The sequence below is a fragment of the Notamacropus eugenii genome, chromosome 2 (assembly GCF_028372415.1).
Source record: "Notamacropus eugenii isolate mMacEug1 chromosome 2, mMacEug1.pri_v2, whole genome shotgun sequence".
Classification (NCBI taxonomy): domain Eukaryota; kingdom Metazoa; phylum Chordata; class Mammalia; order Diprotodontia; family Macropodidae; genus Notamacropus; species Notamacropus eugenii.
The window spans coordinates 225,581,897-225,596,378 of NC_092873.1; the positions used below are offsets into that span (position 1 = coordinate 225,581,897).

The following is a 14,482-nucleotide window of genomic DNA, read 5'->3' on the forward strand; positions in this document are numbered from 1 at the left end:
AACACCTGTATTTTACAGATGAGGCAGAGGTTGAATGATTTGCCCAGGATCACAGTCATTAAATGTCTGAGTCTAGATATGAACTCAGGTCTTCTTGACTCCAGGTCTACAGCTTTAACCACTGCTCTACCTAACATATGTTTGAGGCTCCTGTGAGACAGATAGGTAAAGGGGACCTAAATATAGTTGGAAATTCATGTCTGAAACTCAGAAGAGAGGTCAGATCTCTCTGCCACATAACAAGTCTTTAGGTACCCTGGACCCTTATGCTGCCTTTGGGTCATTCCCATCTTATAAATGACCCACCTGGACCCACCCAAATCAGTAGCATCATCGTCATGATCTTTCCCCTTCCCTTCTGTCCTATTTTGATAGGACAGTATGTCCTATGATGTCAGTAATGGATGCTGAAAATTTCAAGAACTTTGACTGTATAGTGTCAATTAATCAACATTTATTAAGTTCCTGCTATGTGTTAGGTAGGCACTGTGCTAAGCTAGTAGGACAGAGGACAAAGAAAGAGCCAGGATTTTTCCTCCCACATACACCCCATCCTTTCCCAGCTCTCTATGACTCAAAATGTTATACAATTTTTTTTGTTTTATATTTTAAACCCGTATATTTGTGATATACCTATTTATACATATTACTAAGGTATCTATTGCTGTTTCAGCCTCTCCATAACAGTGAATAGTTCTTACCGAGAGCTGTCAAGGCAAGCAAGATCTTAGATCAGTTGGTCAGATGACTCATGAAGTCAGAGGCAGAGGCAGGAGAGGGAGAGAAGCAGAATTTTTAAGTACTCTGAAAAGTACTGCCACCTTAGATCGGAGTTTGGAGTTGGAGGGCATCATACGCAACCAGCTTCCTTACTTTATTTTCACAGATGAAATCCAGTATTTAGATAGGAAATAGGAGGTGTGATTCGAAATTATGAAGCCGAATTGTATGTGGTAAACCTTTTTATCCTTTGATTTAAAGTATAGAACATGTTATGATAATATTAGAATGATAAGATTTAGAGCTGGAAGGTGCATTAGAGAGCTTCTTATTTTATTTTCCTTTAAAAATGATATGGATGTCTTTTATTTTTACATCAATATTACTTCCCCAAAATATCCCACCCCCACAAGAGACCTCCTCTCTTGTAACAAAGAAAAACAGTTAAACAAAACTGATAGATATGTCCCTGATAGCATATGTAACAGTGCATTTTTACCTAGAGAAAGAAAGAGTGTTTTATTTGCCTTCCCAATCCCCTTATTTTAAATGTAAGGAAAACTAGGCCTGTGAAAGGATAATTGACTTGTAACTCATCCAATCCAACAAGCATTTATGAGGTGCCCATTCTGTACCAGGCACTGTGTTATGGATTCAAAGATAAAATGTAAAATCTTTGCCTTTAGAGAGCTTATATTTGACAGAGGGAATGCATAATACAAACAGATAAAGCACATACATGACAAATCGATAATCGAAGAAAGTGGTAGACAGCACCACTAACCAGGGGAATCAGGAAAGGATTAGGATAATGCTTAGGATAAAGTGCCTGAGCCAAGTCTTGAAGAAAGTCAGAGATTTTGAGGAAGAAATGCATTCCAGATAGGGGGAAACACATGGCAATCAGAATTTGAACCTGATTTTTTTCAATATGTTTTTGTTTATTTCATTACTTATTTTTTGATTACATGTAAAAATATTTTTAACATTCATTTTTAAAAATTTTGAGTTCCAAATTCTCTCCCACTCTCCCCACCCCCTTCCTTGAGAAGGCAAGCAATTTAATATCAATTATACATGTGAAGTCATGCAAAACATTTCCATATTAGCCATGTTGCAAAAGAAAGCAGACAATAAAAGGAGAAAAATAAAGTTAAAAAAGAGTATGCTTCAATCTTCATTCAGAGTTCCTCAGTTCTTCTCTGGAAATGAACAGCATTTTTCTTTATGAGTTTTTTGGAATTGTCTTGCATCATTATGTTTATCAGAGTAGCCATGCTTTGCTAGTTGATCATCCTTCATATTTCTGTTACTGTGTACAATGTTCTCCTGGTTCTGTTCACTTCTGTTTGCATGAGTTCATTTAAGTCTTCCCAGAATCTGAATTTTTTTTTACTCTAAATCCATCTTTCGAGGATAGATTAATTCCATTTCATGCACCTCTAGTACACGTCTTTTATTTAGATTATTTTCTTTATTTTATTTTTAGAGCTTAGTATTTTGACAAAGGATATCTGTAGGGAAGAAAATCTTCAGTCTGAGAATAGATTTAAGGACATTTTAAGCAAAACCACAAAACTACTGTTGGTATTCACATAATTTCCATCTACTCTTTATATATCTTGCACATACCTATTTATGTAAAATGTATTTTGTCTTCCTCATTAGAATGTAAGCTTCTATCAAAGCAAAAAGACCCGTATGTATAAAAAATATAGCAGCTTTTTTTTTTTTTTTTTGGCGATGGTAAAGAGTTGGAAAGTTGAGGAGGATGCCTGTCCACTGGGGAATGGCTGACTAAGTTATGGCATATAAATGTGATGGAATACTAGTGTTCTATAAGAAATAAGAAGGGGATGGTTTCAGAAAAACCTGGGAAGACTTATATGAACTGATATAAAGTAAAGTAAGTAGAACCAGAACAATCTACACAGTAACAGCATTATTGTAAAGCTAATCAACTACGAAAACTCTACATCTGAATGATACAAAAATATACCACAGCTCCAAAGGACTAATGATGTAAAATGCTGTCTACCTTTAGCTAGGGAACTGATGATCTCAGAATGCAGATGGAAGCATATTTTCTTCCTCTTTCTTTATTTTTCTTCCCACCCCACAAACATGGCTGATGCTTAAATATATTTTGTGTGATTTCATGTATATAATGGATATCATGTTTCTTGCCTTCTCTGTGTTGGGAGAGGAAGTAGAGGGAGTTAAAGGAGGGAGAGAATTTGGAACTGAAAATAAAAATAAAATAAAAATTAAGAATGTAAATAAGCTTCTTGAGGGCAGGGATTGATTTTGCTTTTAATTTGCATCTCTAACAGTTAGAACGGTGCCTGGCACATAGTAAACGATAAACACTTGTTGATTAGCTGATTCATGTTTTTTACTGATGCCAAGGGTTATCCATGGGTATGAGTGAGACTGGAAAGAACAGCTAGTCCTTCCCATTCGTTGTAAAGTTGAATACCTCTTCAGTTTGACATTCGAAATCCTTTATAACCTGGCCCCCTCCTTCCTTTCCTCCTTAAACCTTGCCTTTTCCCCAACCCCCAGTCACATTATACTCTGCAGTCAATTGACAATGGCCTTTTTGCTATTCCTTGAGCAAGATGATCCATTTCCCAACTCTGTGCATTTTCACTGGCTGTCCCAGACACATGGCTTGAAAGCTCTCCCTCTTCATCCCTGCCTCCTGGATTTCTTGAAGTCTCTGATAAAATGCTACTACTATAGGAAAACTTCCCAATCCCCCTCAATGCTAGTGCCTTCCCTCTGAGATAATCTCCAGTTTATTCTGTTTATATTTTGTCTGTACTTGTTTATGCCTCTATTGTATCTGTTTATATCTTGTCTTGTTTTCTCCCTTATTGGGTATCATGAGAGCTTTTCTCAAAGGCTTTGCTGAAATATGATTAAATTTTATCCATAGCATCCCACTAGTGGATAAATCTGGTTGCCCTGTTAAAAAAGGAAATGAGTTCAACATATTCTTGTGGAACACCTGTATTTGAATGCTGGTCCTGTATTATTTATCACCTGTATAACCTTGGACCTTCTCTGGGCCTCAATTTTTTTATCTCTAAAATGTGGAGGTTAGGCTACATGACATCCAAAATCACTTTCCAGTTCTAGGTCCTCTGATCTATTTCCCTTCCTAAATGTTTACAAATCATCATTTTATTAGTACATTCTTGAATTTTGTTAGGAATTCAAGTCAAACTCACTAGCTTATAGAGTGAAGAATATACCTTCTTTACCTGTTTTTTGAAACTTGCTGCATTTTCCTTTTTCCATGTATATGGTACCTCTTCTCCATGATTTTTACTGAGACCATAACTAATGATTCAGCCTGAACCATTATGGTGTCTCTAAGTGGAGAAAAGGAGATACCTAGGAGAATTGTTAATGGGAGCTTGAGATTTGGCAACTAATTGTTGAAAAGGAGTAAGTTAGAATGAAGAATTGATTTTGATGCCAACCTTACAAACCATGGTGACTTAGGGATATTGTTAGCCTCAAGAAGCTTATTGTCCATTCAGAAAACAATATTTCCACTGAAAAGTAAGTACAATAGATAGACAAATTAGGTTATTGAGTTAGATATAGGGCCAAAAATTTTGCTTCATCTTCTATCAGTACATCTTGACACTTTCTCTACTATTTAGAGTCTTACAGAGTTGCTTAGAATACTGAGAGGTTAAGGGACTTGCCAAGGATCATGTGGTCAATATGTATCAAATTGAACCAAAGTCTTCTTGGCCCCAACATCTTTCTGGCCCCAAGTCCTGGTCCCAAGTTCTTTAACTCCTGTGACATGCTACCTATCTAAACAAGTAAACATGCAAATTAAACAGTCAACAAACATTTATTAAGCAGTTACTATGTGCCAGGCATTGTGCCTGCTTTTAGGGAGCTCACAGACTAAAGACAACTGTGTACAAACAACATGGAGACAGGATAAGCTGAAGGTCATCTCAGGGAAAGCACCAGCATCAGTTGATTTCAGAGTCTGAGCTGGGGTTGGGAGAGTACAATCACATTGTAATTTTTAAAGGAAGTCATCAGGAAATGGGACTGGTAAGGATAAGTTTCCTGTAGGAGGTACCTTTAAAGGAAGCTAGGGATTCTTTGAGACAGGTAAGAAGAAAGTGCATTCCAGGAATGTGCAACAGCCTGAGATGAGATGGAATGCCATGTATGGGGGGTAGCAAGTAGGCCAATTTAGCTAGAATATAGTGTGCAAAGGGGACTAATGTACAGGAAAATTGAAAAGGTGGGCTGGAGTCTGACCATGAAGGACTTTAAAAATTAGAATAGTAGCTAGGTGGCTTGGTGAACAGAATTCAAGATCTGGAGTCAGGAAGATCTGAGTTCAAGTCCAGTCTCAGATACTTATTAGCTCTGTGATCTTAGGCAAGTTACTTACCCTTTGTTTGTTGTAATCCACTTGAGAAGGAAATGGCAATTTTTAGGGCATTTAAGTGGTGCAGTGGATAGAGTACTGGGTCTGAAGTTAGGAAAACTCATCTTTCTGAGTTCAAATCTGACCTTGGACACTAGCTATGTGACCCTGAGCAAATCACTTAACCCTGTTTGCTTCATTTTTTTTATCTGTAAAATGAGCTGAAGAAGCAAATGGCAAACTATTCCAATATCTTTACCAAGAAAACACCAAATGGGGTCACAAAGAGTTGGAAATGACTGAACAACAAAAAGTTTGTATTTTAGCCCAGAGGCAAGAGGAAGCCACCAGAACTTCTTAAGAAGGGAGGTGGCATTGTCAGAAGTGTGTTTGAGGAAGATCAATTTGGCAAGTGCATGGAAGACTGATCAGAGAGAGAAGAGATTGGCAGGAGAGAGATCAATTAGAAGACTATGCGACAATTTTGGAAAGAGTGATGGTAGTCTGAACTAGGGTGATAGCTGATTAAGGGGGAGGACAAGATGGATAAAAAAGATATTTTGGATGTAGAATCAACAAGTTTTGGCAACCTGCTTGTTATGCAAATTGAGCAAAAAGGGACGAGGACTGATGTTATGAGCCTCAGTGACTTTAAGAAATGTGGTACCCCCAACAGAAATGGTAAATTTAGGAAGATGAGAGAATTTTGGGGGAAAGGTAATAAATGCTGTTCGGGATATGATGAATTTGAGCTGTCAGGTGGAGATGTTGATGATTCAGAACTGGAAATCAGGAAAGTGAGTAGGGATGGATATATAGATAAATATAGATCTGAGAGACTTCTGCATAGAGTATATTTGAACCTCTGGGAGTTTGTGAGATCACCAGTAGAAAATGTGTAGAAAGAAAAATAAGAGGACCCAAGACAAAGTCTTACAAAATTATCTATGCCAAAAAGTATGAGGAGGAGGAGGAGGAACAAGACATGTAGGAGGAGAGCTGGGAAAAGAGGAAGAAATATCTCTGATAGCAATATCAAAATGCTACAGAGGGATCACTGGTAACCTTGGAGAGAACAGTTTCTGAAGCAGGTTTGCAAGGGGTTGAGAGAAATTAGTAGAAAATTAGAGTAGAGGAAATAAGTATACAGTTTTGTTGTGAAAGATAGAAGAGATATAGGTTGATAGCTTAAGTGGATGGAGGATCAAGCAAAGGGTTTTAAATGATGGGGAAGAGCTGGGCATATTTGTTAGCAGAAGGGAAGTAATCACTAGATAAGGACAGATTGAAAATTAGAATAAGGAACGGGATGATTGAAGGGACAAGTTCCTGGGAGTGAAGGAAAGAGACTGGATCAAAGTCATACAAGAGTTGGCATTAGCAAAGATGGGCCAGCTCTTCCTCTGAGACTAGATCAAAGGAGGTGAGAGGATAATGTGAAAGTGATTTGAAGTGTAGAATTTGGGATATGCATTCTACCACGTTTTCCCCTGCTCTTCATTTTCTCATTTGAGTATATTTTCTTGATACACAACACTATTCTCTCAGTTCTTTTATCTGTTTTGTTTGCTTTGAATAAGATACAATCTTTCATCCTCATATTCCAGATATGTCACATCTGAGCAGGTCTTAGCAATATCTGTCAGGCCAAATTTATTTCCTTGCATTAAGTTCTTAGATTCACTTTGTATGTAGTTCATACTCTGCAATTGTGTATAAATGTCTGAGATTATGAGTCATTATCATTGTGATTTTTCTTGGACATTGCCTTCAGTAAATTGCCAGGCCTCTCCAGTGATAATATTACTTTGTCATACTTGTTACTGTCTTTGGTTACTGGCTTGGGAGATATATGCTGGTCATTCTTTCCCTCACCTACCTCCATTCAGTTTTCTATAGAGTTCTATCATATCTAACTTTTCTAAAGTTTAATTCACCTACTTAACTTCTTTCTTATTTATTTTGTGGCTAGATTTATCCAATTCTGAGAGGGAGCGGTTGGGGTTTCCCACTGGTACAGTTTTGCTTTCTCTTTCTTCCAGTAATTCCCTTAACTTCTTCTCTAAGAATCTGGTTGCTGTCCCACTTGGTCCCAACCCTCCCAGTGTGTTTTGTCTCTTTTTTTCCTTTTCTATTAAAGGGGCCATCCCCATTTCTACTTTCAAAGAGGCCTGTTCACTGAATGGGTATTACCTCACTTTAAGTGAGTACCTAAAAAGGCCTTATCCAAAAAGGTCAAGGTCTCCCATTGCATCCTGGGCCATCTCCAGTCATCCTGATGAATATCTGGTCACTGGATCCAAATGGCTCAGGAGGAGAAAGTGAAGCTGGTGACCTTGCACAGCCTTCTCTCACTCAAAACAAAGTCCAGTGCAAGTCATGTCCTCATTTCTCTTTTGTCATGGTGGTCTTCAAAAACAAAGAACGAACACAACAAGCAGCAAAGTGGTACAGTGGATAGGACAGTGGACCCAAAGACGGGAAAACCTAAGTTCAAATATAGCTTCAGATCCTTACTAGCTGGGCAGATCACTTAATCTCTATCAGTGTCAGTTTCCTCTCTTGCAAAATGCGGATAACAATAGTACCTACCTCCTAGAATTGTTGTTAAGATAAAATGAGACAATATTTGTAAAGCATCTTGCAAACCTTAAAGTTCTATGTTAGTGCTAGTTGTTATTTTCAGCTTGCATCCCTTATGATCAAATCCATAAGATTTCAGGGTAATAAACCTTTTCTTCAAAAAATGTTTTTACACGTTATTCTTTAAATGCACTTTGTTTGTGGCCAAGAGGCTAGCATTGCTATGTCTTAATCCTTGGTCCAGAAATCCAGATCCTATTGCTGAAGGCTGTTTTCATGACGAAGCCAGTCATCTCCCATGTCCACCTTTATTTTCTGAGATTCCTCCCTTCAGTTTGTATCCATCATGAAAACGCTACCTGTGCTCCTCCAGTTGTGGGCTGGAGTTGTCAATTTGAGAAGTCTCAGGAGACACTCTGTCTTGTCTGAAGGGAAATTCCACTTCTCCCGCCCCTCCCCGAATATAACGTATTCCTCACTTGTTCCTGTTAGTTTACACATACCTTCCTTGGGACCCCTCATGTATCCCAAGGTAAGCAAGAGTTTTGAGAAGGGAAGGGGCAGTCAAAATTACCAAGTGTTGTATTTTTGGTTTGGGGAGGCACACTTTAAACAAGATAGAAATTAATAATGGTAACAACCTTTCTTTTTCCCTTCTCTTTTAAGATCACAATGAATGTGGAACATGAAATTAACCTCTTGGTTGAAGAAATGCAACGTCTGGGTACAACAGGTATAAAGTTATATTTCTTTCTTATTATCTGTCATAGTTCTCCAGTTGAGGAAAGGTCACTAGCAGGCATCCAGGAACTGGAGACCAAGCTGGTGGTTTTGGAGCCAGCTTGTCCCTTCATCCTGCTTTTATCCTTCAGAATGCTCCCTGGAGCCATGTTATTTCATGTTATGACCTCTTTCTGATGACAGTGGCCAAAAGATATTTCATCCTCTCAAGAGAGTAAGACCATGGACCTTCCTCATCCTGGGTTGACTAAAGTCAAGGAAATTCTAGTCAGGCCCAAATCTTAGTCAGCTCTAGTGTTTGAATTTCTTTCTTGTCCTAAACTGAGCTGTTGTTTTACATATTTTAAATGATGAGAAACCTAAATTGAAATTATACTAAATTGTCTTCATTTTCTCAGAATTCTTGAGTTTTACATAACTGCATATTCATGTACATAGAATCAAAATAAGCTATTTTCCCCTCATATTCTTGTGTAGTTTATTTTTTTAAATCTACATTTCCTTCAGCTACACACTCATCAGAAGATAATGACATGTAAAATTGGTAGCATTTGGACTTTTTTCTTTAGTGACAATGAAAGCTACCATTATATGTGAAAATTCAGGTATTCAGTTGGTTCAGATTAGCTATACAAGACACTGGAAAGCATTTTGAAAACACTAACAGCAATATAAATACTTAGCAACTAGGATAATGCAACCCAAAGTTTAAAAAAATGAGATAAACCCACAAATAGCATACATTAGCATCTTGGGAAAGTTGTTTTTGTTTTTGTAGCTTTATCTCTCCTTATTACCATTTTCTTTGCTTAAGAATGAGAATCTTTTGAAATGCCAGAATGCTCAAACTCATCAGTAGCTAGTTTTTGCCAATTCTGCCTCCACAATTTCTTACACCTATCCACTTCTCTCTCCTCACATAACCATTACTCACGTTAGCACTCACATTAACTCTTTACTTCAGACCCTCATCACCTCTTGCCCAAACTTTTGACAATAACCTCCAGTGTACATTCTCTCCTCTCTCCAATCAATATTCCACCCAACTGCCAAAATAATCTTTCTAAAGCATATCTCCCCATGAAACTCCAGCTCAAGAAACTTCGGTGGCTTCCTAAAATAAAATACAAACTTTGTTTGGCATTTAAAGGCCTTTGCAATCTGGCTCCAGCCTATCTTTCCAGGCTTATTGCACATTACTTTCCTTTGCACACTCTATATTTCAGTCATCCAGGCCTACGTGCTTTTCCTGAGAATTTGGCCTGCCATCTCCTGCCTCTATGCTTTGGCATAGGCTGACTTCCATGCCTGGATTAAAATTCTTTCTTTTTTCTGCCTCTTAGATTCCTAGCTTCATTCAAGGTTTAGTTCATATGCCATCTTATACTGGAAACCTTTCCTGATTCCTTAGTTGTTGGTGCTTGTTCCTTCCGTTTCAAATGATCATGTACATACTTATATATTTTCATGTTATTATCACTATCTCCATTGCTACACCTCTCCACCACTCCCACTGCTATACCTGTTCCACCCCACCCCCCTAATGAATATAAGCAATGTAGACTTCTTGAGGTCAAGAGCTATATTTTGCTTGTCTTTCTTTGTTCCTTATCTAATTAGGCATTTAACAAATGTTCATTGGAGTGGATTGGAATTGAATGTATTTGTTTGGATTAGAAATTCATTGTCCTGTATTATGTCTTCTCTGATCACCATGCTCCTTATTTATTTACCTTACTTACCCTTAATTCACAGATCAATCCTCCTCTCACCCTCATTGAGATAACCCTTTTAAAAAATAGACACATTTTTTTTTGACTAGTTTGTAAAAGTGTGACCAACCAGGTGAAAATGATCTGTCATTCAACTAATCAATAAATAAATGTTGACTACCTACAGTATACTCAGAAGCATGCTAGATGCTATGCAGAATACACTCATAGTCTAATTGGGGAGACAGATCTAACAACATGAAACAATCAAGAGAAAAATCAAGGGAGAAATTATATGCAACAGGAATTTTGAGAAGGGGGAATATTAATGGAAACTAGAGAAGGCAGGGAAAGCTTTATGAAGCAGATGGGACTTCAGCTGGGTCTTGAATTATGGGTAAGGTTTGCAGACAGGAGGGCCTGTTATGTGAGCTGAATAGCATGAGTCAATATTTGATAATGAATCAAGTATGAAGAAAAAGGCAAAGGAAGAGGGAGACAAAATATGGGAAAGAGTTTTTTTGTCCACAAACTAAGAATTTTATTGTAAAAAAAAAATCAACCAGCCTATTTGGTATTTAAAGTCTTATTTTCATTCTCTCACTTTTGGCCCCCTCCCGCATCCTCATTTTTTCCCAAGTTCTGTCAGGACACATTACTCTCCAAGTAAAAGAGAACCAAGTATATAACCTTTTTTAAGTAGCACTTTTTTGGGGGGGATTTTGGACTCTGAGGTTGGAGACAGCATGGTATAGAAGTGGAAAGGTCATAAGAAAAAGAAATCTGGAGATTTGGGTTTTAGTATTTCCTTTGGTGATAACTATTTGGGTGATTTGGGCAATTTATGCCTCAGTTTTCTTATCTGTAAAATAAGAGGGTTGGAGTAGGCTATCTCGAAGGTTCTTTCCAGCTGTAAACACTATGATCCATGAGAGACAGATATAAAGATCTGCAGGCACCTTTAGTAATGTTTCTTGGCTTCATTCAATTGTGTTGAAAATCTGACTTTTTTATATCTATGTCATAGTATACTGCTTTTATGCTACGTGGGAAAACTGGGTATGCACACTTATTTATTTTTGTTATCACCTGGCCTATTTGTAGGAATAGCTTAAAATAGCCATCAAAATATTTGAAGCATGAAATATCTTTCTACTGTTGAAAAGCTATTTAAATTGGAGCATTTCTTAAAATTCATGCTGTGCTTTACAAAGTTAAATCATCTGAAGATGATGGCGGGAGAGTTGATATTGATGGTGGGAGAATTGACATTGATGGCAGGAGAGTTGACATTGCTAGAGACATTCTGGGGCTTGAAAAGAGGGAACAAACTGAAGGCAAAAGGCGAGCAGTCCTTCAGACAAATGATGGGCCAAGTTTAACAGAATTGCCTGCTCTAGCTAACAACATAGCTAGATATAGTGCTCTATTGTTTAGAAAGCATCATACATATGTTTTCTCGTTAGATTCTCACAATAACTCTATGAAGTACAGATGAAGAAACAGGCTGAGAAGTTAAGTGACTTGTCCAGAGTTACATAGCTAGTTAGTGTCTAAAACAGGACTTGAACTCAGACCATCTGTTCAAGCAATCCAACAAAGAACATTGCAGGGAGCATTGCAGAAGAGAAGGCAGTAATTTATCAGGGTTAGAACACAGGGTAGTTTGGAGAGATGAACATTCCGATAAAGATGATATCTGAACTCTGTCAAAGGATCTTAACTCAAATCTTGAAGATAAAAGTCTATTTTACTGGCAAAACTTTATATATTTTATTTTCCTATGGACATCATCATTTCATAGCTGACCTTATATTTGAAAAAAAGGAGATATAAATGTGTCTCACTGGTTTTTGGCACATTCAGCATCAGCCTGGCATTTGACAACATCTGTCAAGTATTATCTTCATCACAGACTTTATTCTAGTACTGGTTAGAAGACCATTGGCATTTCTGTGCCACACAAAAGAGTAATTGAGAATTGACTTTTGTTTTTTGAAGAAACGAGATTCTGGACCTCAGAACTAATTTAAATAGACAGTCAATCCTGGACTATTGCAACTATTCTGGTTGGCCTTCCTGCCTCAAGTATTTCCCACTCCAGTCCTTCCTCCACTTGGCTATCAAAATGATCATCTTAAAATGCAGGTGATCATGTCACTGCCTTATTTAATAAACTCCAGTGGCTTCTCATTGACTCTAGGATAAAATATAAAATCCTCTGATTTTTAAAGCCTTTCTTCATAACCTGCCCCTTTCCTCTCTTTCCAGCCTTCTTACACCTTCCTTCCTTTCATGTACTCTACAATCCAGTGACTTTGGCCTCATTGTTTGTCATACAAGATACTCCCATCTCCTCGTTTTGAGCCTTTTCACTGACTGTCATCCATGCCTGGAATTTTCTCCTTCCTCACCTCGATCTCCTACCTTTCCTCAATTTTCAGATAAAATTACACGTTTTGCAAGAAAACTTTCCCATATTATTTTAATATTAGTGTCTTCCCTCTGAGATGATCTCCAGTGTGTTTTGCTTATGCCTTGTTTGCACGTGTTTTGCATGTTGCCTTCCCCTGAGAACAGTAGCTATTTTTGCCTTTCTTTGTAACCCTGACACTTAGAATATCATCTGGCACATAGTAGGCTTGACTTTTTAATAATTGTCAAATTGTGTTTAATGTTTTGTTCTATTCTTGAGTCAGATGGCATGAAAACAAATGATGTGATTATAGATAAGAACTTTTTACTTTGTTACTTCAGTGTGTTACGTCTGCCAAACTGAATATAATTATAGATAATAACCTTTTACTTTATTGCTTCAGTGTGAGTGTTACTTCTGCCAAATTGAAACCCCTTCTGGTTTTTCTTGGTTGGCTTAACCAAGAAAATTATGGCCAAAAAAATCATCTTCACCTGGTGGCCAGCCCCTCTAGGCATATGAGTTAGCTGAGTTAACGAGGCTGATCCTTGGATGATAGAGAGGGTGCCTTTCCAGCTAAGGAGGACCTGCTGATTCCCCATTGGCACAGATTTTGAGGACCCTGAGTTGTTGCCACACAGGTGGAGGCATCACAGCAGGACTTTGAAGAATGAATTTTAAAAATAACACAATAAAGTAACAACCATTTATTAAGTGCCTGCTGTGTATGAAGAATTGTGTTTCTTAAATACCTTTTTGGAAGATATTCAGTAGTGATTATGCTAGTTGGTGTATGGCAAGGATGAACTTTTTGTTTGTTTGTTTGTTTTGTTTGAGGGGATGAGAGGAAAATATATATATTCATTCTTCTTGAAGCTCATTTGGAAATTCATTAAACTTAGGAGACTGCATTAACTTTTACATTATGACATGGACTAGCTTGTTAGAAGATGCTTGTTAAAGATTTTATCAACCCATCATAGATGGAGTCAGGAAACTCCTTGCTAACTTTCTCTTCTACTGGTTAGGTGCTGATGGAAAACTAAGTGTGAAGTTTGGGGTGCTCTTCCAGGATGAAAGATGTGCCAACCTCTTTGAAGCCCTGGTGGGAACCCTCAAGGCAGCCAAGCGTCGGAAGATTGTAACTTACGAAGGAGAACTGCTCTTACAAGGTGTCCATGATAATGTTGAGATTGTACTGCTTCAAAATTGATGTAATTTGTGGATCATTTGAGCATTGTTGTTTTTGTTTCTGATAAACTAAGGATAGGATTCTGATTTGAAAGAAAAAATATCAAAGTGTTTAATGTATTTTTCTATAACTTTGTAATCAAAAGACTTGTATTTTGGAAGACAGTCCTTTTTGTACTCCTTAGAACAGGTTGGTGTATTGCATTACAATATTAAAAAAAATGATAACTGTTATTTTTCTCAGGAATACATTTTGAAAATGTAGGAAATGAAATTTGTGCGTGTGTTTGTGTGGTGTTATGGGGTTGTTGTTTTTTTGGTGGGAGAAGATGTTTTGTTTTTGAAATCTATACTTAAAGTGAATTCGATATTGTTGCCATCATGTGAAAACAACAAATAATGGTGATTTACCTAATTTGATGACCAGAATCTCCAGTTAATATGTAATAAAGTCATTTACATCACTTTAGAGTTGCCTTCTTTATGTTTAAATGTATTTGTGCATTTTACAATGTAATTTACTCTCTGAAAGTAAAGTCAAAGAAAAAATACTCTTAAACCATAGGTTTTTAAATTTTAATGGTTTAATTAATGTCAGTTGGTGGTAACAGCTGGAATATTCACTTTTGGGGCTGAATTTCAGAAAGGGAACAGGGAGTATATAGAAGAGGGCAACCAAGAATGGTGAGAAACTTTGGGGTCATG

General features: G+C 37.4%; 1 protein-coding gene across 2 annotated transcripts in view; it reads left to right on the top strand.

Moving 5' to 3' along the window:
• Positions 1 to 14,246, top strand: part of ABRACL (ABRA C-terminal like) — a 97,666-nt gene extending 83,420 nt beyond the window's left edge. For both annotated transcript variants that reach the window (XM_072643466.1, XM_072643465.1), the window contains exons 2-3: positions 8,384 to 8,450; positions 13,615 to 14,246. In XM_072643466.1, coding sequence (XP_072499567.1) covers positions 8,390 to 8,450; positions 13,615 to 13,799 — 246 coding nt within the window. In that variant the 5' untranslated portion in view covers positions 8,384 to 8,389 and the 3' untranslated portion in view covers positions 13,800 to 14,246. The remainder of the gene's footprint in view (positions 1 to 8,383; positions 8,451 to 13,614) is intronic.
• The last annotated feature ends 236 nt before the right edge of the window (positions 14,247 to 14,482 follow it).